General features: G+C 40.4%; 1 protein-coding gene across 1 annotated transcript in view; it reads left to right on the forward strand.

The window, feature by feature from the left end:
* Nucleotides 1-13,546: 13,546 nt before the first annotated feature.
* Nucleotides 13,547-25,669, forward strand: part of gbe1a (glucan (1,4-alpha-), branching enzyme 1a) — a gene marked incomplete at both ends in the record, with an annotated part of 163,175 nt that continues 151,052 nt past the window's right edge. Inside the window, one exon of the mRNA XM_081353888.1 lies at nt 13,547-13,641. Coding sequence (XP_081210014.1) covers nt 13,547-13,641 — 95 coding nt within the window. The remainder of the gene's footprint in view (nt 13,642-25,669) is intronic.

Here is a 25,669-nt window from a genome sequence, read left to right on the forward strand (position 1 = left end):
TTAGACGATCTGCAAATCCATCGATCTGGGCTTTGTTTATAAAACAATCATCGTCGAAATGCAGGGAACAACAGTCTTACACAACTCCGTTTATGCTCAGGAAAACAAACTCCATCCACGGGTTCCTTAACGCTGAGTTCTTTGGGAATCTGTGCAGGGTTGTCTTGCCCTGGCAACCAAAAACACACTTCTTTGGTGACATTGACTTCCCAAAAGCCGGGCAGGGCGCTTTGATGGGCGTACTGCTTTCGCTCTCTTGCTCTGGTGGTCTACGAGTGCGCGCGTGCCCGCGATCTTACCGGAGAAGTGCCCTTAGAACCAGGGTTCGAATTATGATTTCATCTTTGTGGGGGTCTCTTATAAAAAAAAAAAAAAAAAAAAAAAAAGTAGCCTATGAGCAGGCGCGGCATAGCTTAATAATGTAATATAAAAATATAAAAATGTGTAAATATAATACAAATTTAATTAAAAAAAAAAGCGTTGGTAACACAATTCAATTTAAATAGTACATTTGGTTTAATTTGTCGTTTAATGAAGTCTAATATCTTGTTGGTTAGATCCAACTTATATAAGTGTGTACTTAAGTGGTCCAGTGGTAGAACTTCTGCCAAGCGTGTCAGAGGTTCTGGGTTCAAATCCATACTCATATAGTTTTTTTTTTTTTTTAATCAAATCCGATTATGTTTATCAGTGGTTGTATATCAGGCAGAGGCACGTTTGTGTGCATTTTGTTTTGTAATTTCACTGGAACGAATAGAGTCTCCACAACGGATTGAAGCACGCGTCCGAGTGAAGACTGTGCGCGAGCCACAAACAAACACAGTATCCGCGCCACTGATCGCAGTGGCAACGAGCACTTTGGTCACTTGATTTAAGCATAAGGATGTAGTGTGATGACGATCCGAGATCCCGTGAGATCCATGTGTTTGGCATCTTGTCCTATCTTTTAAGTCATGCTAGTCTGAAGGAAAAATTGCTTATTTGTAATTTAAAATAATGGTGCTGATGATTTTTAGAGACCCCCACAGGTGTATGATTTTACTGCTTTCATGGGAGCTCATCCTCTCTCTATGGGAGCTCAGCTCCCACTGGCTCCCACGTAATTCGAACCATGCTTAGAACCCATATAAGGAAATTCCGCTCTATCTTACGTAAGACAGAGCCATACTCGAAAAAAACTTTCCGAAACTTGTGACAAACCGGAAGGAGTATTTTTGGAGCAAAAATACTCCTTCAAACGTACAACTTAGTTTTTGAAACTTTGTCCATGTTTAGCATGGGAATCCAACTCTTTACCAGTGTAAAAAACTCAGTATGCATGAAATAGCATTTCACCCCCCCTTTAAGTAAAAAGACTGTTTGTTAAATGACAATTAACTAAAGATTAAATAACAATTTACCATCTATTAATAATGGTTATTATAAAGTTTTACCGAAAAGATATGTTTGCATTTCCATATTTTGATATTAGAAGGGAAGGGATGCAGCTGCTTTCACAACTACCAATCCTTTAAAACATCCCGAGCTAATGTTTGATATGCACGGAATTTATTGTGTGGTTAACTCCCATTTGGTAAATATATCACGGTGGAATAGTTAGTATAGCATGCTATGCCACTTTCATCAAATCCTATTACAAAGCTATAGCAATGTCATGTCATTAAATACGATAAACAGTGATTCTGGAACAGATCTGCGGCTTCCTTATCCCGTTAAAAAAACATATTACAGTATGTAACCATATTCTGTCCGTTCGAAAAAAAAGTTGCACTAACTGTTCGTTACAAGCAGCATTTGCCGTCAGGCAGGTAGCTAACATAAACATATTTTTGCTAGCCTACCTGCTGCAAAATTACACCATTTGTACAAGACAAGTAGAGCTATTTTATCCAGTGTAATTTATCACTTACCACTATCTTGTTTTACTTGCATAATTCCGCTTCATGATGACTGCTGAGGAGGTTTTGTATTTTGCCGGCAGCAGAGATCACGTGGTTGGCTGGCTGCTGTCAGTGACTACTGAGGGGGGCCCCCTTGAGGGGGATCCCGATAACAGTGTCATTGCACTTTACTGCATTGACTATCAAAGGGGCGCTCACACAGTTTGTCGTTGCATTTTATTCTTAACCAGTCATTGTCTTGGGGCCCCAGGCCAGCTCGGGGCCCCAAGCAATTGCTTGGTTTGCTTGCCTTGTCGCGACGGGCCTGGGTGAACAGGTGTCTTTATGCAGCTAACGACCTCAAACAGGTGCATCTAATTTAGGATAATAAATGGAGTGGAGGTGGACATTTTAAAGGCAGACTAACAGGTCTTTGAGGGTCAGAATTCTAGCTGATAGACAGGTGTTCAAATCTGATTTGCAGCTGTATCTCACAAATAAATAGTTAAAAAATCATATATTGTGATTTCTGGATTTTTTTTTTTTTTTTGATTATGTCTCTCACAGTGGACATGCACCTACGATGACAATTTCAGACCCCTCCATGATTTCCAAGTGGGAGAACTTGCAAAATAGCAGGGTGTTCAAATACTTATTTTCCTCACTGTAACTACTGACACATCAGTGCTGTGCTACTAGTTCTTCAGGATCAAAGATTCTAGCAGCAAGGATGATCCAGTAAGCCTATTTAGGAAGTAAACTCTAAAGATATAAAACCAAGATCGATCCAGGTCACCAAGACCTCCTTAGCATGTTTCAGTGTCGGTTTCAAGGGTAGTCTAAAAACATCCATTTCTCTGTATGCCTGGAACTGAACACTTGAAAGAATCTGAGGTAATCTCATATTCATCTAAGAACTTTGCTTGTCTGTGACACGCAAGCAGCAAATCAACCCCTTTGTAATTTCACTTCGTAGCAGAACTGTATGATAACTGCCTGAAAATGACGTTAAAACCATGTCATGTAAATTATACACCATACACTTTGATAAAGGTCAGTGTGATCTATAGTTCAGCTCTGTGAAAGCTCAAGCATAATAAAAGACTCTTAATTGCTTTTCTTGAAGATTTTTCTCCGGATGTGTGGTGTTTCTGCCAGTCCACCCTCACTTCCGCAAGACACCATGATTATAGGTGGCGAGCTAATTATTTGTAAGCTAAAGGCCACTCCGCCACCTACTTTAAAACTGAAGTGCTTTTGTGAAAATTATGTGAAAATACACACTAGAGAGACTGAGTCACTAATGGCGAACAACACAGAATCTCGTGTCTTTATAGAGCTCTTAAAACAATTTTTTTTGTGTTCTAAATAAGCACATGACAATGTCAATTAAAATAAATGGTTAGGGATTTTGAACATTGTTTCTTCAGAAGTCTTTATAATGGTAATGGAGTAGATTATGAGAGTTTGTGTGACTACGTAGGCTATACCCGATCTGTTAACGCTCGTACTTGTTTTTCTAAATTAAGTATTGGATTAGCATGCATAGTGGATGTGACTCCCAGATCAGTTATATATATATATATATAAACAAAACATACAAATATATTATATTATATTTATAAAACATACAAATATATTATATTATATTTATAATATACAAAGTTCTGTCATGAAACTCAGATTGATGGCTGATAGGTCCTTAACTCTTATCTGCTTGCAATCACATCATTAAGGCACAGCTGAATGGTTCCTGCTGTATCAGTAGCTAATGAGCTCACTGCTCAACCTTCAAAAACCTGGTCAGCATTTGTTGTAGCAGTTACAGCACGCTTTAAGAAACTCTCCACCTTCCCCAGCTCCACCTGTATAAATCTGCCACGGGTAATTAAAGTACGCTATATTGTAAAGCAGCAGCATGTCTTACTTGCTAACAGTGTAACAGATCTATTCCACCACCAAACATATCAACATTGTCATATTCATTACCATGCTGAACACCCCAAAATATACTTGTATGTAAAAATTACTATACAGTATATCAGGCCACCACCATTTTTTTTTTTTAAAGAATCCCTCAAAGCAATTACAATTTGTAAAACATGAGTTGCATCTGCAAAGCAATTTAGTAAGCTGACCTTCTGAGAAAAAATAAAATAATAATAATTTTAGTCCCTGCATAGTGAAATATGATTCCAATATATATACAGTACACAGAACAGATATTATGAACTTTACTGTTTACGTTACAAAAAACATCTTAAACCATTAATGCTTTAATGTAAGTGCATTAAAAGCATCTCACTGCTTATCTGCCCAATAATGCAGATTTAATCTATGTAATCCCAACCGTCTGAAACATTCATTAAAAACCCCATGAATTAAGTTCACATGGAGGCTGTGAAAATTGCATCACAGTCAGGTGAGGGTCTTCTAAAGGTCACATGCCCACCCCTGATACAAAAATGAAATTTAAAAAAGACATTCAAAATTACAACACAAATGTGTCCTAAACTGGTATGGAGAATGCTTCAGTGCTGAGAAGCCAAGGTCGTGGATTTGATTACCAATACATACTGATAACTTGTAGCTTAGTAGTGCATAGGAATGTACTTTAAGTAGCTTTGGATAACTCTGCCTAATGCATAAATGTACGTCGTTTGAAACAAAAATGCATAGATAAATAGACTCAAATAACTCACCTCAAGCTGGAAGTTAATTTAAATTATTCTTAGAAAATGTTTACAGAGAACAGAGACCTGAAAGAGCCCAGCTTTACCCTTCTTTCCCCCTCAAGGTCTTTAAAGGTCTTTACATGTCTATTTCCTTTTTCTTTTTACTTCTGATTTAAATGATCTTTGATTCAAGTCAAATAGAGAGCTAATGGCATCTGTCTTTAAAATGTACCACAGCAGACAACTCTGAACATGATGGCCAGGTAAGCAACCTTTTCTAATGCCAAACATACACATTTGGTCAGAGTGTGAAATAAATCTTTCAATATTTATATAACTGTCCGTCAGACTAGTGATTGAACACATATTTCAAAGTGGGTGAAGAAGAGGGCATCATAATTCTGCATGTTCCTATTAGATTGTATGCAGGTATAAAAAATTAATAAGACCACACTTTTACAGTTTTGCTTTGACATTTTTCAAGATTATTAACAACATTACACTATGTATATTTAAAGATGAATTGTGTACTATTAATATTGCTAGATGAACATATCACCCCCCTCCCCCATCCAATTGCATAGAAAAGTAATATCACACTGCTCCTAAATAAGCCGCATAATTTGGGGCTTGAGTATCCTCTATTCACGTTGGTCTGTACTTTTTAACCTTGGTGTTTATGTTCATTTAATAAGGATATTTGTAATTTATGATGTGCCTGCATCTATGATCTTCTTGCTTTGCATTTTTGTTAGAAAGAGTAGATGAAATGCAAAGGCCTTCAGACTTCTGCCTGGTGGCTTTTAAAAACATTTTCCACTATGCATTGCTCATCTCATCCGTGTCACAGCTCCACTTCGCCTGATGACTCAATACTAATGCATGTCTACTCAAAGCTGAAAGCTACAAGGCTTTGTCTGTTCTCTGTACGCTTCTATAAAAAAAAAAGACAACAAATAAATAATAATGAAAAAAAAAAGCTCTATGAACACAACAAGCTGCGTAGGTTCCTTGTTGTAGCCAATTAAAAGTGTTTTTGGATCATTTTAAGTGTTTTGCACAAATTCTTTCTAATTCTTTCAGATATTAATTAAACTGCCTACTTTGAGATATGAACACACCTGCATATTTTGACCTTTCAATCTGACTGTATTATTGCAAAGCTTAGCATTAGTAGTTGTATCTAGGAAATGTTATTTGGCTTCTTTCAAACCAGAAATGAACCGACAGAATATATGCATAAATGCAATGCCATTCTATACATGACTCATAACCAATTATCCAATAATTGCATGTGAATTCACTCTAATTTTCCTTTTTTTCTTGCAAATTTATTCACATATACTCACTTTATCTGCATTCTTTTGCTCTAATGTACATCTCCACTTATGAGTCTGCTCAAGCCCAAGCCCATTAAACCAGCATGCAAAGAGATGCTAGAGACCCAGGAGTCATGCCAATAAAGCAAGCCTATACTCTCATCACAGTCCAACATTCATGTTCTGTTTACAAGAACATGCTGACTGAGTCTCAACCCACCAAGCACTCCTTCTACACTGTGCAGGAACTGCTTTGAAAAGCAGAAGTGTGTGTACATGTTCATGTGTGTGTATATGGAAAAACAGAGGAAGCAAAGCAGGTAGAGAAAACAAGGAAAACATTTTTTTTTTTAATAAAATTAATATGTACATCCATTTCACCCTTTTAAGAGCTCTCAAAAATAAATATCTGACAAAATATCTGCTATAATACAATATTTTAAATGGTATTTTTTTAAAAAAAAGTATAATTAAAGGTAAATTGCTGTTTGCAAACATTTTGCATTTTTATTTTATTTAGAACAAGCTAATTTTAACGGACTAACTAGACATGCAAACCAGCTAAGCTTGACCAACTGTTGAAGGTTGACCAATTGTAGCATCCCAACATAGCAATCTAAGCCATGAGATTAAGGCAGGACTATATGTTTGTCCGACCAATGGCAGAGTTTTGGGAAAGCTGGATTGCAATTTTTGTACAGATAATAAGCAAGACACTAGCAATACACAGAGTGGTTAGGCCAAATTATTTCAGATTTGACTGTAAAAATCACAAGATTTAATCACAATAAGCTCATGGCCCTACCCTTGAGAACACACACACACACACACACACACACACTCAGAAATGGCGATCGACTGTGCTGTTAAGTCTTCTGAAAAGCATCAGATCAGTGACTCAGAGCGCTCGTGACTGCGACTGAAGTATGGTGGGTGGGAGGTGTCATGAGCTGGGTCTAAATCAATCAATATGCCCAGATCATCCACATCCTGTCTGTTTCATTCCAAGTCTCGTGTTGGACAAGAAACCTGACAAACATGTCCAGATTACTCACACAAACAGTCAAGGATGCACGAGGCAACCATCATTGATTTTTCTTACCCCATGGACAGATCATTTTGCTTGTTTTAAGCAAAAACTCACTTAATTTTGATTAATTCCCCCAGAAAACAAGATATAATATCTTATCTAATTTTACTTTTCTAGTAAATGCAGCTTGATTTAACAATTTTTGGATATTTGGGCTGGAAACCAGACAAAAATACTAAGTAAGAAAAGCATTTTTTGCAGTGTGAGACAATTTGGATCGATTATGTTACAGGGCTGATTCAAAGCCACACAAAATCCTGCTTAATCTTTCTCGCTCTCTCGATTCCTTTCTGCCTTTTTATTCATCTATATATCTATCCCATTTTATATTTACAACTGCAAACACGCATAACTCTAGCAGACTGTGACAGTGAAGAAAAAGTGAAGACAAAATACATACAAACTTCCATAGATAAACAATATAACTCCTGTCATCTATCTATCTGTCAATCCTGATACTCTGATCAAACACAACTGAAGCAGCTAATTAAGATCTTCAGGAACACTTGATAATTACACTGATGTGTTTGATCAGGATTGGATCTGGTATGTATATCTCCAGGAACAGGATTGGGCAGCCCTGGTCTCTATAGTATGATGCTCTGACGTGGTGGCTTGGTACCAGGGCAAGGACAGCTTCAGGCTAGAAATAAATGCAAACAAGTTTGATCATATTTTCTGATTATTGTTCAAAGTATAAAGGTAAACAAATAAATAATGCAGTAAAGGTATAGTGAAAAGTTAGCTTGAGACTGAAAATGAATGGAATACTCCCCCTGGTGGATAAACCAACAAGTGATTATTGTGTGCGTTTGAGGATCGGGAGGGATTTGACCGCCTTCAGCCTGAGCAACTGCTGATATTGAATTCATCACAAAGGAGTGAACAACAGCACTGATGCAACAGTGGCATGTTCTACAGAAGAGCTGAAATCCATATTTATAAACTGATATCCAGATCACACACCCACACTTTGTCTCATACTGAATATCCATCTGAAGACTCTTTTATTTTATGTGTGTGTGTGTGTGTGTGTGTGTGTGTGTGTGTGTGTGTGTGTGTGTGTGTGTGTGTGTGTAAAAATAAATATTTTAATATAATTTCTTGTTTGCAAATGAGAAAATAAAGTACAAATCATAAAAAATATATATATATATATTTTATTATAAAAGTATCCTGCACCCCATTATGCAAATTAGAACGGACAATTCTAAAGTTATATCACAGATATTGTTTACCTTTAGTTTAGTGCAGGACATTGATAACAGTTTGGTGTTACCTGGCTCTATTTTCTGTGGCACAGGACCAGTATTTTATTTAGAAAACATGCATATCTATGCTGACAGCTAAACAAACACTATATGCTTAGTGTTTATTAAAAAGCGTGGCATTCCCTAGCGGTGCATTTCAATGAATGAACACAAGTCTACATTAACATTGCTATGTAAACCTAAAAGACCTTGTCAGAACCTGATGTGAGGAATAAGAGACACTCGACCACGTATCCACAGTTATGTATGTAAATCTAACCATATGTATATGCAAATCCTGACATGTAAATGCACCACTCAGCTACTTAATGTAGTTATTACAAAAATGGGGTCCATTACAGCAGCAGAATGTTGAGATCTGAGATCTACTCCATTACTAGTCCACACATCAAAAGACTTCAAGAGGAAGTCATTTTAAGAGTTATTTTAGTTTAAACTAAACTATCACATAAGCTGCATGTTTGCCTGTATCTCTCGTCCTCCATGTCTAAAGGTTTCAGTCTGTCTGGGTGAGGTCTTGTTTGACTAGTCTCAAGGGAAGATGCTGGAAGGAAATGTCTTCAACGCGATGTGGCAAACATGGCCCCAGGGGTCATGTGACAGCTCTAAAATGGCCTTTTGATTCCGATTCACAGCCCATAATAACCCCGCTACCAGATCTAAGGTCTTTTTATGTAGCCTCGGCAACCCTACCCAGGGAATTTGCGCTGCCGTCTTGTCCTCTCGCTGCATTTCACCAGGGAAAACTATACCGCTGAGAGAAAAAGCAAGAAATGGCAAAGAGAGAGATGCTTTGTGTGCATATTCTTCATAACATCGTAACTCACTCTTCTTTCCCAGTCTCAGAAAAACAGTCAGGAAATACCTCGGCTCCTCCAGGCGAAGGTATTGCACACAATAAAGGTAAGAATGTAGATCTAAGGAGCCTGGGATAGACAAATCACAGCACCTCCTTTTTTTGTTGATTTAAGGGCCAAAGAGAGCGAAGGAGCGGCCTCGGATAGATCTTTATGTTCCTGAAGCGGTTTTCATCTAGATGCTGCCATTATTCCCAGTGTGGGCTGAATAAACAGTGGGATGACCTATGACCCCAGGCTTTATGATTTCATAAGCTCAAATCCAGTTTGTGGTCGAGTTGGCCATACTCACCTGTGTGTATTTATTTCTAGCAATACACTTCAGCGGACTCGAGTTTTATCTCACCTTAGAATGTCTAGTGTGTGACAAAGACAGAAAGTTAAAAGCCATATAATGTTTTCTCTGTATTTGTACCTTGTAGTAGGTGTTTGATTGTAAAAAATTGTATAAATGGTATCAGAAGCAGAGGTGGGCATAAATATGCAGGCCTAATGTTTTGAGTTTTGTAACCATTCCAACAAACTTCAAGTCATTTCTCCCCAGAAATAAATTATATCTATATCTATTTTATTTCTGTGTCTCTGCGCACATATTGCTATTCATATCCAATAAGAGTATTGGAAAACTGTGCATTTTTGTTTTAAAATAAAATATTGAGTTTTATGTTTCAGTGAAATCTAGTAGCTCTGTAAACAACAAATTAAATCAAGATTTTGGAATATATCAGTGGATGAAATGTAATGCTGGATTGAGTAATTTAGTGTGTTGTCGTTAATTATGTCTATATTCAAATAATGTTGTTATTATGTGTATATTCAGAGTTCTGTGCTAATGACTTCTTATAAGTCGGTTAAACCTGCCTCCCGCGTGCCATTTTAAACGGTGGGATTTTTTGTAATATTTCGGGTTGCCCCCTAATAGTCGACAAGAAGAGGCTTAGTCAACCAAAATTTTATTAGTCAATTAGTTGCAGAAAAAAAAAGTCCACAGGAAGTGGCAAAGTCAGGCAGTCTGTGAGGGACAGATCGTTAGCAGCAGGTCCTTGTGATAATTAATATGTCGGGCAGAAAATCCAAACGTTCACCTTTCATCCATCGACCTCAAATATGGCCTATCATCTGAAATATTTAAGTAGTAGAAACTCTACATGGGCACTCCCTATAACGTTAAAGGCATAGTTCACTCGAAAATTAAAAATCTGTCATTAATTACTCACCCTCATGTCGTTCCAAACCAATAAGCCTTTTTTCATCTTCTGAACATGACGATCTTTTGGATGAAATCTGAGAGCTTTCTGTCCCCATAGGCCAACTATGCAACTGACACTATGACGCTTCAAAAAGTTCATAAAGAGATTGTTAAACTAATCTATAGGAATTGAGCAGTTTAGTCCAAATTTTCTGAATAAACTTGATTGCTTTATTTGATGAACAGACTGATTTTAGGCTTTTATTCACATATAAACATAAACAGAAGCTCAATCTAACCTGATTTACACACGAGAACATATACCTCTTGTCTTGAGGAAGCTCAAAGGTGCCGCGTAACATGAGAATGAACCTCATTGGTTCTTGGCTAGAAACCAAGGTAAAAATGTTCTCATTGATATTGTTCATTGAAGCTTATAGATTATTGTGAGAGATCTAGTACTTGGACTGTACCTGCATTTAGAGTAGATATAGCATTTTCCTTCAGGTCATTCCTATATTCGTAATAAAAAATCCGTTTGAATGTCCACTGCAATATCTTGTCCTTTTAACAGTTAAAGGGTAACTAAACCCCAGGTCAGAGCCTGACTGTGACACCCACTGGCAATATTTGAAAAATGCTAGAAAAGTGGGCAGACCCCAGCGGAGATAGAGGGGACGAACCGTGAGCGGGAGGGCGTGCACCTGAGACCTGCTGTCAGACTCTCTAAAATTGAGAGTGTCAGCGCGAGCTGTGTGGGGAAGCCCATTTCCACCTCTATTGCATTTCAAAAGCAATTCCACGTAAAATGCAGGTTTCACAATCACGGTCTTCCAGGCCAAGTGCATGCAACCACTGGCGCCTAATTTCCAAGTCTGCTGGAAAGCTATGCAGTGCAGCAGTGCTGTTGCAACCAGCAACACTACACCTACGTACCCCCCACTGTACTAAATACAGATAAATCTACGCTAGCTCATCCAAGGGAGGGCGTGGTGAGCTGGAACCTGCTTATGTCACATAGTACGGCTTACGTCACGTAGTACTGCAAACATCCAATAGGAAAATTCAACTGCAGTAGCCACCGTTCAACCTGAAGAGGGCAGCACTCAGACGTTTTTACACCATATTGTAGAATTAAAACACTTTATACCCAAATGTCAAAAAAGTTACTCTAATCCAGTGGTTCTCAATTCCAGTCCTCGTGACCCACTGCTCTGCACATTTTGTACGTCTCTCTTATCTGACACACTCAGTTCAGGTCATGGAGTCTCTCCTAATGAGCTGAATGATCTGGTTCAGGTGTGTTAAATAAGGGAGACATACAAAATGTGCAGAGCAGTGGGTCACAAGGACTGGAATTGAGAACCACTGCTCTAATCAATGAACAGCACTAATAAGGCCCCATTCTTACAGATCATTAACTAAAAAAAGTTGGTTTAGGGTTTAATTTCCCTTTAAAGCTGCAGTGGCAAGTCAATTTTGAATGTTTACAACTCTCATGCCCCTCCCCCACTACCACCAAGCACCCTCCCATCGAGTTCGTGCTCGTCAGAGCGTGTGCACCAGATTTTCTGTGAACGCATCCGTCTCTTCAGCATCGAAGCATCATGTTATTTTCCTTGGTTGTTTTGGACATCCTAGCTCTGGTTGTTAACCGAGGAATTGGAAGCTTGTTAGTAGATTTTCTCTCCGCCATCACGCTTCGTACAATCCCAACACACCTGCGAACTTCAGGCATGTGATATTGTAACATGCGTGAGAGGGGGGATTTGTGGCGTGTGCACAAACTGTGATTGTCAGTCAGAACCAACGCATTCTCATCCTAGGGCATCATATACTGACGCTTTTGACATTTCGTCTACATCGAACGCACATGGCACCCTTTAGCGTCAATATAACACGCACAGAGCTTTGTTCGGTTATGGGTAGGTTTAGGTCAATGGACGGCATACTGTCCATGTCCAGAAAGGCAATACAGACATCATCAAAGTAGTCCATGTGACATCAGTGGCTCAATCTTAAAGGTATAGCGGAGGATGTTTTACTTCCTGGTGGGTAACCTATACTATTGGTCCTCCTAATTGTCAATCATTCTGGTGAATCAATCAAACTTTTGATTGAAACAAAAAGTGGAGAGGGCGGGTCTTATCTAAAATTTCGAAAGATCCTCCGCTATACCTTTAAGTTTATAAAGTGACGAGAATACTTTTTGTGCGCAAAAAGTAAACAAAAATACGACTTTATTTCACTATTCATTTCCTTCTCTCTGGGCCTCGAGTGAGTTCACGTAGTGTTTTTGCGTAGCGCGTCTGTGTTGTACGTCACACGCATCACACATGACCAGCGTCGGCCAATAGTGAGCCTACGTGTGACGTACAACACAGCCGCGCTGCGCAAAAACACTACGTGAAATAGCTCGAGGCCCAGAGAGAAGAAAATGAATAGTGGAATAAAGTCGTTATTTTTTTTTACTTTTTGCGCACAAAAAGTATTCTCGTCGCTTGATAAACTTAAGATTGAGCCACTGATGTCACATGGACTACTTTGATGATGTCTGTACTGCCTTTCTGGACATGGACAGTATGCCGTCCATTGACTTTCAATGGAGCAACAGAGAGCTCTCGGACTAAATCTAAAATATCTTAAACTGTGTTCCGAAGATGAACGGAGGTCTTACGGGCTTGGAACGACATGAGGGTGAGTCATTAATGACATAATTTTCATTTTTGGGTGAACTAACCCTTTAATAATAGCCTATATATTTAAAATATTTGTTTTTAATTAATTTATAAGTTTTTTTTATTTTTTTTATTAAATGAATAATAGCCTAATGAAACTAAGGATCGGGAGGGAAACAATTTTTTGTTGCTTTTTTCCCTCAATTTTACAATCTCTGTATAGCCTAACACATTATGCGACATCCAGAAAAGCAAAGCCAAATTTTTCAAGTCAACTTTCAATTCTAACACTAAAAAAAGAAGGAACTAGATTTCTCTGTTGCATTCAAGTCAGAAAAAAGTATTATGACTGCACGAAGAGAAAAGGTCACGTTTGCTGCCAGTGAAGACATGTGTTTTAAATAAAAGAGAGCCTGTTCTGCTCTGAGCGCTGACTGGATTGGGCAACAGGCCAAGGTGGATTGGTCATCATAAGTTTGCGAAGCCCACAGAGAAGCTCCCACCTCCCTTGAGTTTGGACTATACTAGACATCCTTGAGCAAGAGATGCAAGTATATCGCTCTATTAAAACTGAGAGCATGTCAGCAATGTCGGATTTAATTAATGAGACTTTACCAAACCTCAACGCATTTGTACAGGCAGATCCGTATATACGACACTATGAGGGAGAGCTGCGGAGAAGGTAAACAAACTTTTAATAAATTCAGCCTAGTTACTTATTCTTATTAGTCGTTTTATGAATTTATTCCGAGTTTTAAAGTCTTTGCAACGTTTCATACACGCACCTGTAGCCTATGTCTCTCACGTGCTGCACGTTCAGCCCAGGCTTGTGCACAATTCAGAATTGAATTGAGAATGACTCCTTAATTCCAATTCAATTCTTGAATTTGAATTGATGTCAAAAACAGAATCTAGAATTACAATTCGAATTTTAATTAAAGGAAGCAGAATTGCAATTCAATAAAAATTCAAAGAAATTCATATACATATTTTAAGTGAAGTGTTTAACAATTTCCCCCAGCAGTGAATGTTAAGCTCTAGTCACAGAACAAATAACTGTTTGATTTATTGTAATTGTAATTTTGTGGAACATGATATAACATGACTCAATAACTGCATTTACAACAACTTTGTGTTTGTGTGATTACTTTGAAATGAAAATTACTTTGGAACAAAACTAATTAAACAACATTGAGGGGGTAATTTATTTCAATAATTTGATCAATATCTATTTTAGAACAAAATGTATGCAGGGTTGAGGAATAAATAGTTGCGTGAAATGAAATTTCTGTTATTAAATTACAAAATTAATGTAATTGTATTTAGTTGTATTACTGAGGTAAAATGTTTAATTCAATTAGTTTCTAATCAACTTCCTAAATCCGTGTATTGGTCCGTGTAACGCTTCACAATTCACTTTTCAGACCATACCATGCAAATGCAAAAATGAAAAATTGAAACCAGACATTCATTTTTCTTGTTTTTCCAGTTAAATTATCAATGGATATTTGCCATTTTCTCCCCTTTTTTCAATTTTACTTTTGCTAAATTGTGACTTCAGAAACAAACATTTGAATAAATGAAATCTAACCGATTTTCTATTTTTCCATTTTTCGTCTTGTAATTTGTGCCGTGGGCGGTACCATTAGCACGGGGGTGTGGCCGTGGACTAACTTAGTCTTTACTATCATTTCATTGATGTAACTGCTTTATTTACACTGCATGCACGTTTGAGGAGAAGTTTAAAAGACGGAACACGGGACGACATTTTTCACCCGAAGTGCCATCATTTTTATTATTAATAGTCTGTGCTAAATTATAAGGCAGTCTCGGACCGGCCATCGGGAGCAGCCGGGAAAAGTGAAATCCCGGTGGCCTGGGTACGATTTGGCACATTGCCCTTGTTTGTATTTACCTATTCATTCTTACTTTATTTTATTAATATATAGCTATATCCTTGTTGTTGTTCATTTTGCATGGTACAGTAGCCGAGGCAGCCACAACCACGAGATCCCAGACAGTTCATTTTCAGTGCAGCAGAACGGGGGTGGCTCGCGAGCAGCAGCGCTTTTCAAGATCCTTCACGGGAATCTAGAATAACGATAAAAATTATAGCCTACTAAGCAAAAAATATAGAAAAAAATAAGCACATATCGTTTGTAGGCTAATACAATAGGCTATTTAATGTCTATAGTGCTGATTCCTTATCGAATGGCGAATTTAATGTGCTCGAATAAATAAATAAAAAACAAACTGGGCAATGTGCCAAACGTAGCAAGGTATTTATGTTTATTTATGAAAAATAAATAAATATTATTGCTTTTGATTTGCAGCACAGTTAGCTACAGCCTATATCGCCTCATGCATATCCCGGCGCACTGCTTCTATTATAATGAACAGACTAGTTCTACAACTGTGCTAGATTTAAGGGCATTTTACGGGAACGAGAAGCGGTGTAGACCTAAAGCACACAGAAGCTCAAGCGGATGCCGTGGTAACGAACAATGCCTGCTATAGTGAAAACATCTGCATCTTTATTGTAGGCCTATTGTAGACTATTACAAACGAGAGCTAAAAACCTAACAAAAAAAAAGAAACTTTTTTTCTATATTTTCGCTTGGTAGTATTTTTATTAATAAGGTCAATACAAACAGGTAGGGCAATGTGCCAAACCATACCCAGGCCACCGGGATTTCACTTTTCCCTGCTGCTCCCGATGGCCAGTCCGAGACTGCCTTATAATTTAGTACACGTAGACTATTAGCCTAATAGTAGGCTACAAGTTATGGCACTTCGGGTGAAAAAATGTTGTCCTGTGTTCCGTCTTTTAAACTTCCCCTCAAACGTGCATGCAGTGTAAATAAAGCAGTTACATCAATGATATGATAGTAAAGACTAAGTTAGTCCACGGCCACACCCCCGTGCTAATGGTACCGCCCACGGCACAAATTACAAGACGAAAAAAATGGAAAAATAGAAAATCGGTTAGATTTCATTTATTCAAATGTTTGTTTCTGAAGTCACAATTTAGCAAAAGTAAAATTGAAAAAAGGGGGAAAAAAGGCAAATATCCATTGATAATGTACTGGAAAAAGAAGAAAAAAGAATGTCTGGTTTCACTTTTTCATTTTTGCATTTGCATTGTATGGTCTGAAAACTGAATTGTGAAGCGTTATCGTTAGCGTTATGATACCGTGTATCATTCGTTCAATCGTTTTTTGATTTAATATTGAAAGTAGAAAAATGAGAAAACAGTTCCTTTTTCGATTTTTCATCTTTTCCAAAAAAACGAAAAACAAGAATTCAGCTTGATTTTTCGTTTTTCGTTCTGAGGTAGCAAAATTAATAAACAGCTGGAAAATTCGATTTCTACACGTGGGCGGGAATGAAACGCCCCTTTCCTCTGATTTGTCAGCCGAAGATCAAACTGTCCCGTCATCAGCTCTTCCTCAGTTCTGCACTGCAGAATAAGAGTCCTCCGTTGTGTGGATTCTTAACGCGTTTATTGCAACTACATTTAATCTTTTTTTCATCAAACAACCAGACTAACGAATGGTTCGACACAACCCGTACTGGGAAATAAACTACACAGGGCTTTCTTCTGTGTAGATATAAATTCACCTAACTTTATGCTTTGCATCAGCTCGGTTGCAGGGTAAATGACGGCTGTTAGCCTAAACATGGTCGCCCTCGATCGCCCAGTAATTTTTTTTTTAAATAATAAATGTAGATATAGATAATCAATATAATTAGTTGTAAATTAAATATTTTAACACTTATAGAAAAAGAAAAGAATAATACATTGACTATATATAGCCTAAGCCTAGGCTATATTAACATAAACGCATGAACTGTCATTCAGACTCTAACAACCGGAGAACATAGAACAACAGAGATATTAAAATACATACTCTTCTGAGTTTTATAATGTAGGCCTTATTGTGTTTTATTAAAATGTATTAATTTATATCTCAAAGATGTGCGCTTGTGCGCAGTGCACTGGGTCATGTTGAGAGGGACACAAACGCATTTTATTATTAGCCTATTCAGAAAAAGACCGGTAAATAAAATTCAACATTAACATAAACACTATTAATAACATATAGGCTATTTCTATGCGTATTTTACTTCCCCTTATTACTTCCCCTTTGACATTTGCCTATGTCAAATCCTTAAATGAATGGTATTCAGAAAACAACAAGAATAAAAAATAAGTAGCCACGTATAATAAAAATATAACCTAATAGCTTATAATAATAGCCTATTGTGTCCTTTATTATAAACAACATTTAGCCTATTTTAAACGCCAAGCCTAAACAAATTTAGGCTATTTGAATCGAAACTGAAACTGTAGCCTACCGACGTGGTTTCGCGCATCTCGGCCCCAAGTTTCCATATTTGCAATGCAAAATTTGGATGCTAACTAGTAATGTAAAGAAGGCTTTAAACTTCAGTCGAGTCCCAATATAGGCCTACACGTATAGGCTAAATCATCATCTTCACAGCATGGGAAATGAGTTTGGAATAACTGCTGTGCGGCACAGCCTTTATATTGTACAACAGACGAATTAAATTAAGCAGAATAACCTTTTATATATTTGGTTGACTGTGTTTTATTTTAATAATGAACAGGCTGCGATGTCAAGTTAGCAATGCCAGAAGTGAACTGATAATAGCCTATGTTGTGAGAGCGAGCGATGCGTCGGCGCCATCACTTGGATTTGTTGCTCAGCAGGGGAAATAACTTTGTTATTCGTTACTCTGTCATTCGAAACAGTAAAAAAAATATTTTTATTTGTGTACATTCAAAATGACTACAAAATGTTATGCCTTTGAAAAATAAAGAAAACAACATGATTTCTACTTTAGTGCGTGTGCGTCTCAGTCTCCTTGAACATCTTTCTGGCGCACACCAAAAATGAACCAAAATAGAGTGAATAGCCTTCGGACGCGCCTACTTTTCAAAGTCAACATTTAGATTATTTGAAGTAAAATGCATTATATAGGCTAGTCACTTAGGAATAAAACTCAGCGTGGTTCATGATAAAAAAATAAAAAAAACTTTATAGTTCGGAAAATATGAAAATAGCAATCCCCTGGCACTTGAGAACTCTGGTCTACAAAGAAGAAAGCCCTGTCTAGTCTATTCCCCAGTACGGGTTGTGTCGAGCCATTCATTAGTCTCGTTGATGGAAAACATGAAAAAGTTGCAATAAACGCATTAAGAATCCACACAACGGAGGACTCTTATTCTGCAGTGCAGAACTGAGGAAGAGCTGATGACGGGACAGTTTGATCTTCGGCTGACAAATCAGAGGAAAGGGGCGTTTCATTCCCGCCCACGTGTAGAAATCGAATTTTCCAGCTGTTTATTAATTTTGCTACCTCAGAACGAAAAACGAAAAATCAAGCTGAATTCTTGTTTTTCGTTTTTTTGGAAAAAATAAAAAAATTGAAAAAGGAACTGTTTTCTAATTTTTCTACTTTCAATATTAAATCAAAAAACGATTGAACGAATGATACACGGATTTTCCTAACACTGAATGCATGCATTCTTTCTGTTGTGTGACTGTGTAGAATTTCTTTGAATTGCCATGAATGTAATTCCACTTCCTGTCATTCCAATTCAAATTCAATTCAACGTCCTGTGGGGCGGAGTAAATTCAATTCAAATTCCAATTCATGAATTGAATGGAGGCCAATTCTGAAATTCTGAATTTTGCACAAGCCTGGTTCAGCCACATCCACATGAATATTTTGTTGTATGAATATCTGAACATGCAATATCTCAAAAGAAAGAAACAACAACAACAACAGCAACAACAAAAAACTGTTTATTCCAGCTTAATGTTTTTTTTTTTCTTTTTCTTTATCAACACTTGAATGTGGGTAAGAAAAATCAACAACATTTTGAACACAAATCTGATAAAAAGGTGTTTTTGAAACTTGGTGTTTACCTCTGGTTTTGATCCTGAGATTCAGTGCTCTTTCACAAAAAGCGTAATAGCGCCCCCTTCGGTATAACAGTGAAAACATGGAAAGCCGGAAAATTCTGTCAATGGTGGGGAAGCATTCATAAATGATGGAAAATTTCCTACAGTGAAATAAAAATTGACAGTTATTTTTGATGGAATATTGCAATATTTATTATAAAGGATTTTTTTTATGTGCACATCATTGTATTATTTTTTAATTCACGTGATGTCATTATATTTAATCAAAATAACTTCAGCGGATAATAATAACTTATAATAATAATTTATAATTTATTACTTATAATGTTAATAATAACTTCCCCCTCCTTGAACTGCCACCTTACCGTGGTGGAGGGGTTTGAGTACCCGAATGAACCTAGGAGCTATGTTGTCTGGGGCTATATGCCCCTGGTAGGGTCTCCCAAGGCAAACAGGTCCTAGGCGACGGGTCAGACTAAGAGCGGTTCAAAACCCCCTATGATGCCCAAAAAAAGGAGGACCGTGACGTCGCCCGGTATGGCGCAGCCGGGGCCCCACCCTGGAGCCAGGCCCGGGGTTGGGGCTCGTATGCGAGCGCCTGGTGGTCGGGCCTCCCCCCATGGGGTCCGGCCGGGCTCAGCCCGAAGGAGTGACGTGGGGCCACCCTCCCGTGGACCCACCACCTGCAGGAGGGACCGTAAGGGGCCGGTGCTAAGTGGATCGGGCGGCAGTCGAAGGCGGGAGCCTAGACAACCCGATCCCTGGACGTGGAATCTAGCTCTAGGGACATGGAATGTCACCTCTCTGGCGGGGAAGGAGCCTGAGCTTGTGCGTGAGGTTCAGAGATTCCGACTAGAGATAGTTGGGATCACCTCCACGCACGGCTTGGGCTCTGGAACCACACTCCTCGAGAGAGGATGGACTCTTCACCACTCTGGAGTTGCCCATGGTGAGAGGCGGCGGGCTGGTGTGGGTTTGCTTATAGCTCCCCAGCTCAGCCGCCATGTGTTGGAGTTCACCCCGGTGAACGAGAGGGTCGCTTCCCTACGCCTTCGGGTCGGGGATAGGTCTCTCACTGTCGTTTGTGCTTACGGGCCGAACGGCAGTGCAGAGTACCCGGCCTTCTTGGAGTCTCTGGGAGGGGTGCTGGAAAGTGCTCCGACTGGGGACTCCATCGTTTTACTGGGGGACTTCAACGCCCACGTGGGCAGCGACAGTGACACCTGGAGGGGCGTGATTGGGAGGAACGGCCCCCCTGATCTGAACCCGAGTGGTGTTCTGTTATTGGACTTCTGTGCTAGTTACAGCTTGTCCATAACGAACACCATGTTCAAGCATAAGGGTGTCCATCAGTGCACATGGCACCAGGACACCCTAGGCCGGAGGTCGATGATCGACTTTGTGGTCGTTTCATCCGACCTCCGGCCGTATGTCTTGGACACTCGGGCGAAGAGAGGGGCGGAGCTGTCAACTGATCACCACCTGGTGGTGAGTTGGATCCGATGGCGGGGGAGGAAGCTGGACAGACTCGGCAGACCCAAACGTACTGTGAGGGTCTGTTGGGAACGTTTGGCCGAATCTCCTGTCAGAGAGATCTTCAACTCCCACCTCCGGCAGAGCTTCGACCAGATCCCGAGGGAGTCTGGAGATATTGAGTCCGAGTGGACCATGTTCTCCACCTCCATTGTCAACGCGGCCACTCGGAGCTGTGGCCGTAAGGTCTCCGGTGCCTGTCGAGGCGGCAATCCCCGAACCCGGTGGTGGACACCGGAAGTAAGGGATGCCGTCAAGCTGAAGAAGGAGTCCTATCGGGCCTGGCTGGCTTGTGGGACTCCTGAGGCAGCTGTTGGGTACCGACGGGCCAAGCGGACTGCAGCCCGGGTGGTTGTGGAGGCAAAAACTCGGGCCTGGGAGGAGTTCGGTGAGGCCATGGAGAAGGACTATCGGTCGGCCTCGAAGAGATTCTGGCAAACCGTCCGGCGCCTCAGGAGGGGGAAGCAGTGCCCTACCAACGCTGTTTACAGTGGAGGTGGGCAGCTGTTGACCTCGACTGGGGATATCACCGGACGATGGAAGGAATACTTCGAGGATCTCCTCAATCCCGCCGTCACGTCTTCCATTGAGGAAGCAGAGGCTGAGGGCTCGGAGGCGGACTCATCCATCACCCAAGCTGAAGTCACCGAGGTAGTCAAGAAACTCCTCGGTGGCAAGGCACCGGGGGTGGATGAGATCCGCCCTGAGTACCTCAAGTCTCTGGATGTTGTGGGGCTGTCTTGGCTGACACGCCTCTGCAACATAGCGTGGCGGTTGGGGACAGTACCTTTGGACTGGCAGACCGGGGTGGTGGTCCCTCTTTTCAAGAAGGGGGATCGGAGGGTGTGCTCAAACTATAGGGGGATCACACTTCTCAGCCTCCCTGGGAAAGTCTATGCCAGGGTACAGGAGAGGAGAATCCGGCCGATAGTAGAACCTCGGATTCAGGAGGAACAGTGTGGTTTTCGTCCCGGTCGTGGAACACTGGACCAGCTCTATACCCTCTACAGGGTGCTGGAGGGCTCATGGGAGTTTGCCCAACCAATCTACATGTGCTTTGTGGATTTGGAGAAGGCATTCGACTGTGTCCCTCGCGGCGGCCTGTGGAGGGTGCTCCGGGAGTATGGGGTCCGGGGCCCTTTGCTAAGGGCTATCCGGTCCCTGTACGACCGGAGCAGGAGCTTGGTTCGTATTGCCAGCAGTAAGTCAGACTTGTTCCCGGTGCGTGTTGGACTCCGGCAGGGCTGCCCTTTGTCGCCGGTTCTGTTCATAATTTTTATGGACAGAATTTCTAGGCGCAGCCAGGGGCCGGAGGGGGTCGGGTTTGGGGACCACACGATTTCATCTCTGCTCTTTGCGGATGATGTTGTCGTGTTGGCCTCATCAGACCAGGACCTCCAGCATGCACTGGGACGGTTTGCAGCCGAGTGTGAAGCGGCTGGGATGAAAATCAGCACCTCCAAGTCCGAGGCCATGGTTCTCAGTCGGAAAAGGGTGGCTTGCTCGCTTCAGGTTGGTGGAGAGCTCCTGCCTCATGTGGAGGAGTTCAAGTATCTTGGGGTCTTGTTCACGAGTGAGGGAAGGATGGAACGGGAGATTGACAGGCGGATCGGTGCAGCTTCTGCAGTAATGCGGTCCCTGTACCGGTCTGTCGTGGTAAAGAAGGAGCTGAGCCGCAAGGCGAAGCTCTCGATTTACCAGTCAATCTACGTTCCTACTCTCACCTATGGTCATGAGCTGTGGGTCATGACCGAAAGGACAAGATCCCGGATACAAGCGGCCGAAATGAGCTTTCTCCGCAGGGTGGCTGGGCGATCCCTTAGAGATAGGGTGAGAAGCTCGGTCACTCGGGAGGAGCTCAGATTAGAGCCGCTGCTCCTCCACATCGAGAGGGGTCAGTTGAGGTGGCTCGGGCATCTTTTCCGGATGCCTCCTGGACGCCTTCCCGGGAAGGTGTTCCGGGCATGTCCCACCGGGAGGAGACCCCGGGGAAGACCTAGGACACGCTGGAGAGACTATGTCTCCCGGCTGGCCTGGGAACGCCTCGGTGTCCCCCCGGAAGAGCTGGAGGAAGTGTCTAGGGAGAGGGAAGTCTGGGCATCCCTGCTTAGACTGCTGCCCCCGCGACCCGGCCCCGGATAAGCGGTAGAAGATGGATGGATGGAACTTCAGCGGACCCCCACCTGCTGTTAGCATTCCATTGACTCCCATTCATTTTGGCGTCACTTTGACAGCGAATAACTTTACATCTGAGGCGTTTGTCCATTATTTATTTCTAAAGAAACACGAAAATGTATAAAGGGCTCCATTACCTTGTATCTTACGTTATGGCCCGTAGAAGACGTTTTTGTAAAAATAGGCTAACGATTGCGTCAAAACCACGCGACTCTCTGTCGCACAGTAGAGAGATTACCGTATGGACAGGAGGAGAAGCTCGTGGGCAATTGGGGGGACGTGGAGGCAAAATGACAAAATAATTCATCAGAATACTTAACAAAACTCGCTCCTGCTCCTAGCTCATGGACACCTCCTACTCACGCTCTCCGTCTCTGCAAGTTTCGGATGGGAATGATTCAGATTTCTTTTTGCACAGCTACTAGAAGACAGACGGGTTGCTCACATCACATCTACATCATCAAGCTCAGTTTGATTCTGCACAGTACGCTCAGCCATCAGGAAGTGAATGCTTCTAATTGACTTCACTTTTCTCCGTTGAATCCAATGGGGTCGCTGTGTCCATTTCTTTTAATGTCTATGGGGAAACCTCACTCATATGAAATCGCAGACAAACCACAATGATGCAATCAATTCCCGATAGGCAAAATCAAGTCCCTGTCTAATATTTTTCCTGTTTGAAAAGCCGTTGCACTCAGATGTACATCAAAATAAGGGGGGAAAAGACAGCTGCAACTTCCGTTTCTATGCTGTTTTGATCTATAAACGCTGCTTAGTAGGCTAGACATGATTCTAGATGTCAGTATTCAAAATATTACAATCAATGAAATTGTTAATTCATCCAAAATGTAAATGTTGTCATAATTTAGGCTACTCATTCCAGAACCATAATGTCTATTTTGCTGATATATTGTAATTTTCATTTTCATGTTAACCTTTACTTTTCAATGCTTATAAAAGCCAAAGTGTTGTGAAATTGACTAAATTTGGTTCTCCTGACCAGACTAGCCTAGACTAGACACCATCTCAGTGTCTCTGCTCACTTCCATAATAATTTAGGATTGATCTACTTGCATTTGCCATACAGTGAGCGTAAGTCGCTTTACTGTGACAGTAATGGAATCCAGACTTTTTTGATTATTAATGTTCATATAGAACTTGCAGTGAAAATATGGGACTGTCAGCTAGTCCAGTAGAAAGAGAAAGCAGCTAATTGGCCGGAGCTTGTGAAAACAGGGTGAGATGGCACACAGAGAGACAGCATCTGAGCTTGGCAGGTTTCCCCCATACCACCAGCCAGTCGTCGTACCTTGTTAAAATTCACTTTAATGTCTAGAGCCTCTCAGACAGACACACATGCACACATTCGTGCAGGCATGGGCGCACGCACCTGAGACTTCCATGGGGTGGTTTTTGTGTGGCTGGGAGACAGAAAGGGAAAATTAAGTCAGGCATTGTCAGCAGAATATTGTCACAGGGGGTTTCAGTTCATGACGGGGGTTTGACAGGGAACTTTCTTAGAAAAAACGCTTGTGTGAAGTATGCAAATGAATTTTGCTGTCGAAATATCCATATCCCCACTTAAAATTTCACTTTTTCTTGCAGCTTTATGCCTATAGGAAAAGTTTTGTGGACAAAACATAATGCATTAAACATGGTTATCTGATTGTGAATGTGGACAACTAAAGTGAATGTAAAAGAAGAACTAAATGTCAAATAAACTTTTAGTTTAGTTATAACTTTTAGTTATTTTTTCAAATAGGTATCGCAAGGTACTTTGTTTTCCCATTTTCGATTAACACCTCTGATGTGCCCGTGTTGAGAGAAATCAAGAGTAAGGTGCGGAGGTGCTGTCTGTGTGCACCGTATAAACATGATGGCTACAGTTAGTTCTATCAAGACTATAAACAGTGTAAAAAAGAATAAAAACAGTGTAATGCAAATTCAGAATATTACGCAAACCTGCAATTAAATGTTAAATTACAGAAATATACTTTATGAATTTAATCTCACTTTATTAACCAATGTCTTTGCTGCCGACTTTGATGATCCAATTCAACCATAATAAGCAAAAATTACTTAGATTACCACATTTGAGCTTCATTTTTTTGTTTTGTTTTTTATTGTTGAAGTAAGCGTGTTGAACATTCTTCGCCTACATCCTATTGTTCTCTAATCCAGAATGGCAGCACAGCTGAAAGGTTTGTGTGAGCTGCGCCCTCTACTGTACATTTCCTTCATTTCCTTCATTTCCTTGTGAAAGGGCTTTTACATTTGCCAAAAATATTAAGCCCAGCTCAGGTGAGAAAAAGTAACACATTTAGTTACTTTTTAGGGAGGAACGCAATATTGTTACCCATTACTTTTTAAAAGTAACTTTCCCCAACACTTAGCTACTGTCTGATAGACTGACAGCACCATTGGTTAGATTTTACCCTCCCTCGTAGCCACTTCCCTTCTAAGATGGAAGCTTTTAAGGTTAAGAGTTTTTTTTTCCCTGTTTTTTGTAACTGCTGAGGACCAGGTGCTGCTGATGACACTTCTAGTGAGTCATTACATCCTGATATCTCTCTATTTCAGCCCTTCTTGCAATGTCGTATTTATTGCTTTAGGAATGAATCAGTTTGATTGATTGCCTTCATCACTGATAATGGCCTCTTTTCCCTCGGGGGTCAGAGATGATGCTGTTGGCACTTTTAAAGTGCCTGTCTGTCATTATGTTCACTGTACATAAAGTAGAAAGGGTTAAAAGATAATGTGGCGGCCTCTGATATGTAGCATCCTTATGTGTACAATCACAGTTTACATTTTGTTTGTGAGTTTGCCAAATCCATCCCCTGACCTGTGTACAAAATTGGTCCAGAATTTAATTTGTTAGGGGCCAACCTGGTAATTGTGTTGTTTTTTCTTCTTCCTCTCATAAGTAAACATGTCATACCACCTTTGCCTCCTGCCAACAGAGAACCACTTTTTTTTTTTTTTTCGCTGCCTCATTTATTTTTGCCTTCTTAATATTCCCTTCCTCTGACTGTTTTTTTTTTTTTTTGA

This window comes from Scardinius erythrophthalmus, assembly GCF_964197995.2.
Source record: "Scardinius erythrophthalmus genome assembly, chromosome: 23".
Lineage (NCBI taxonomy): Eukaryota > Metazoa > Chordata > Actinopteri > Cypriniformes > Leuciscidae > Scardinius > Scardinius erythrophthalmus.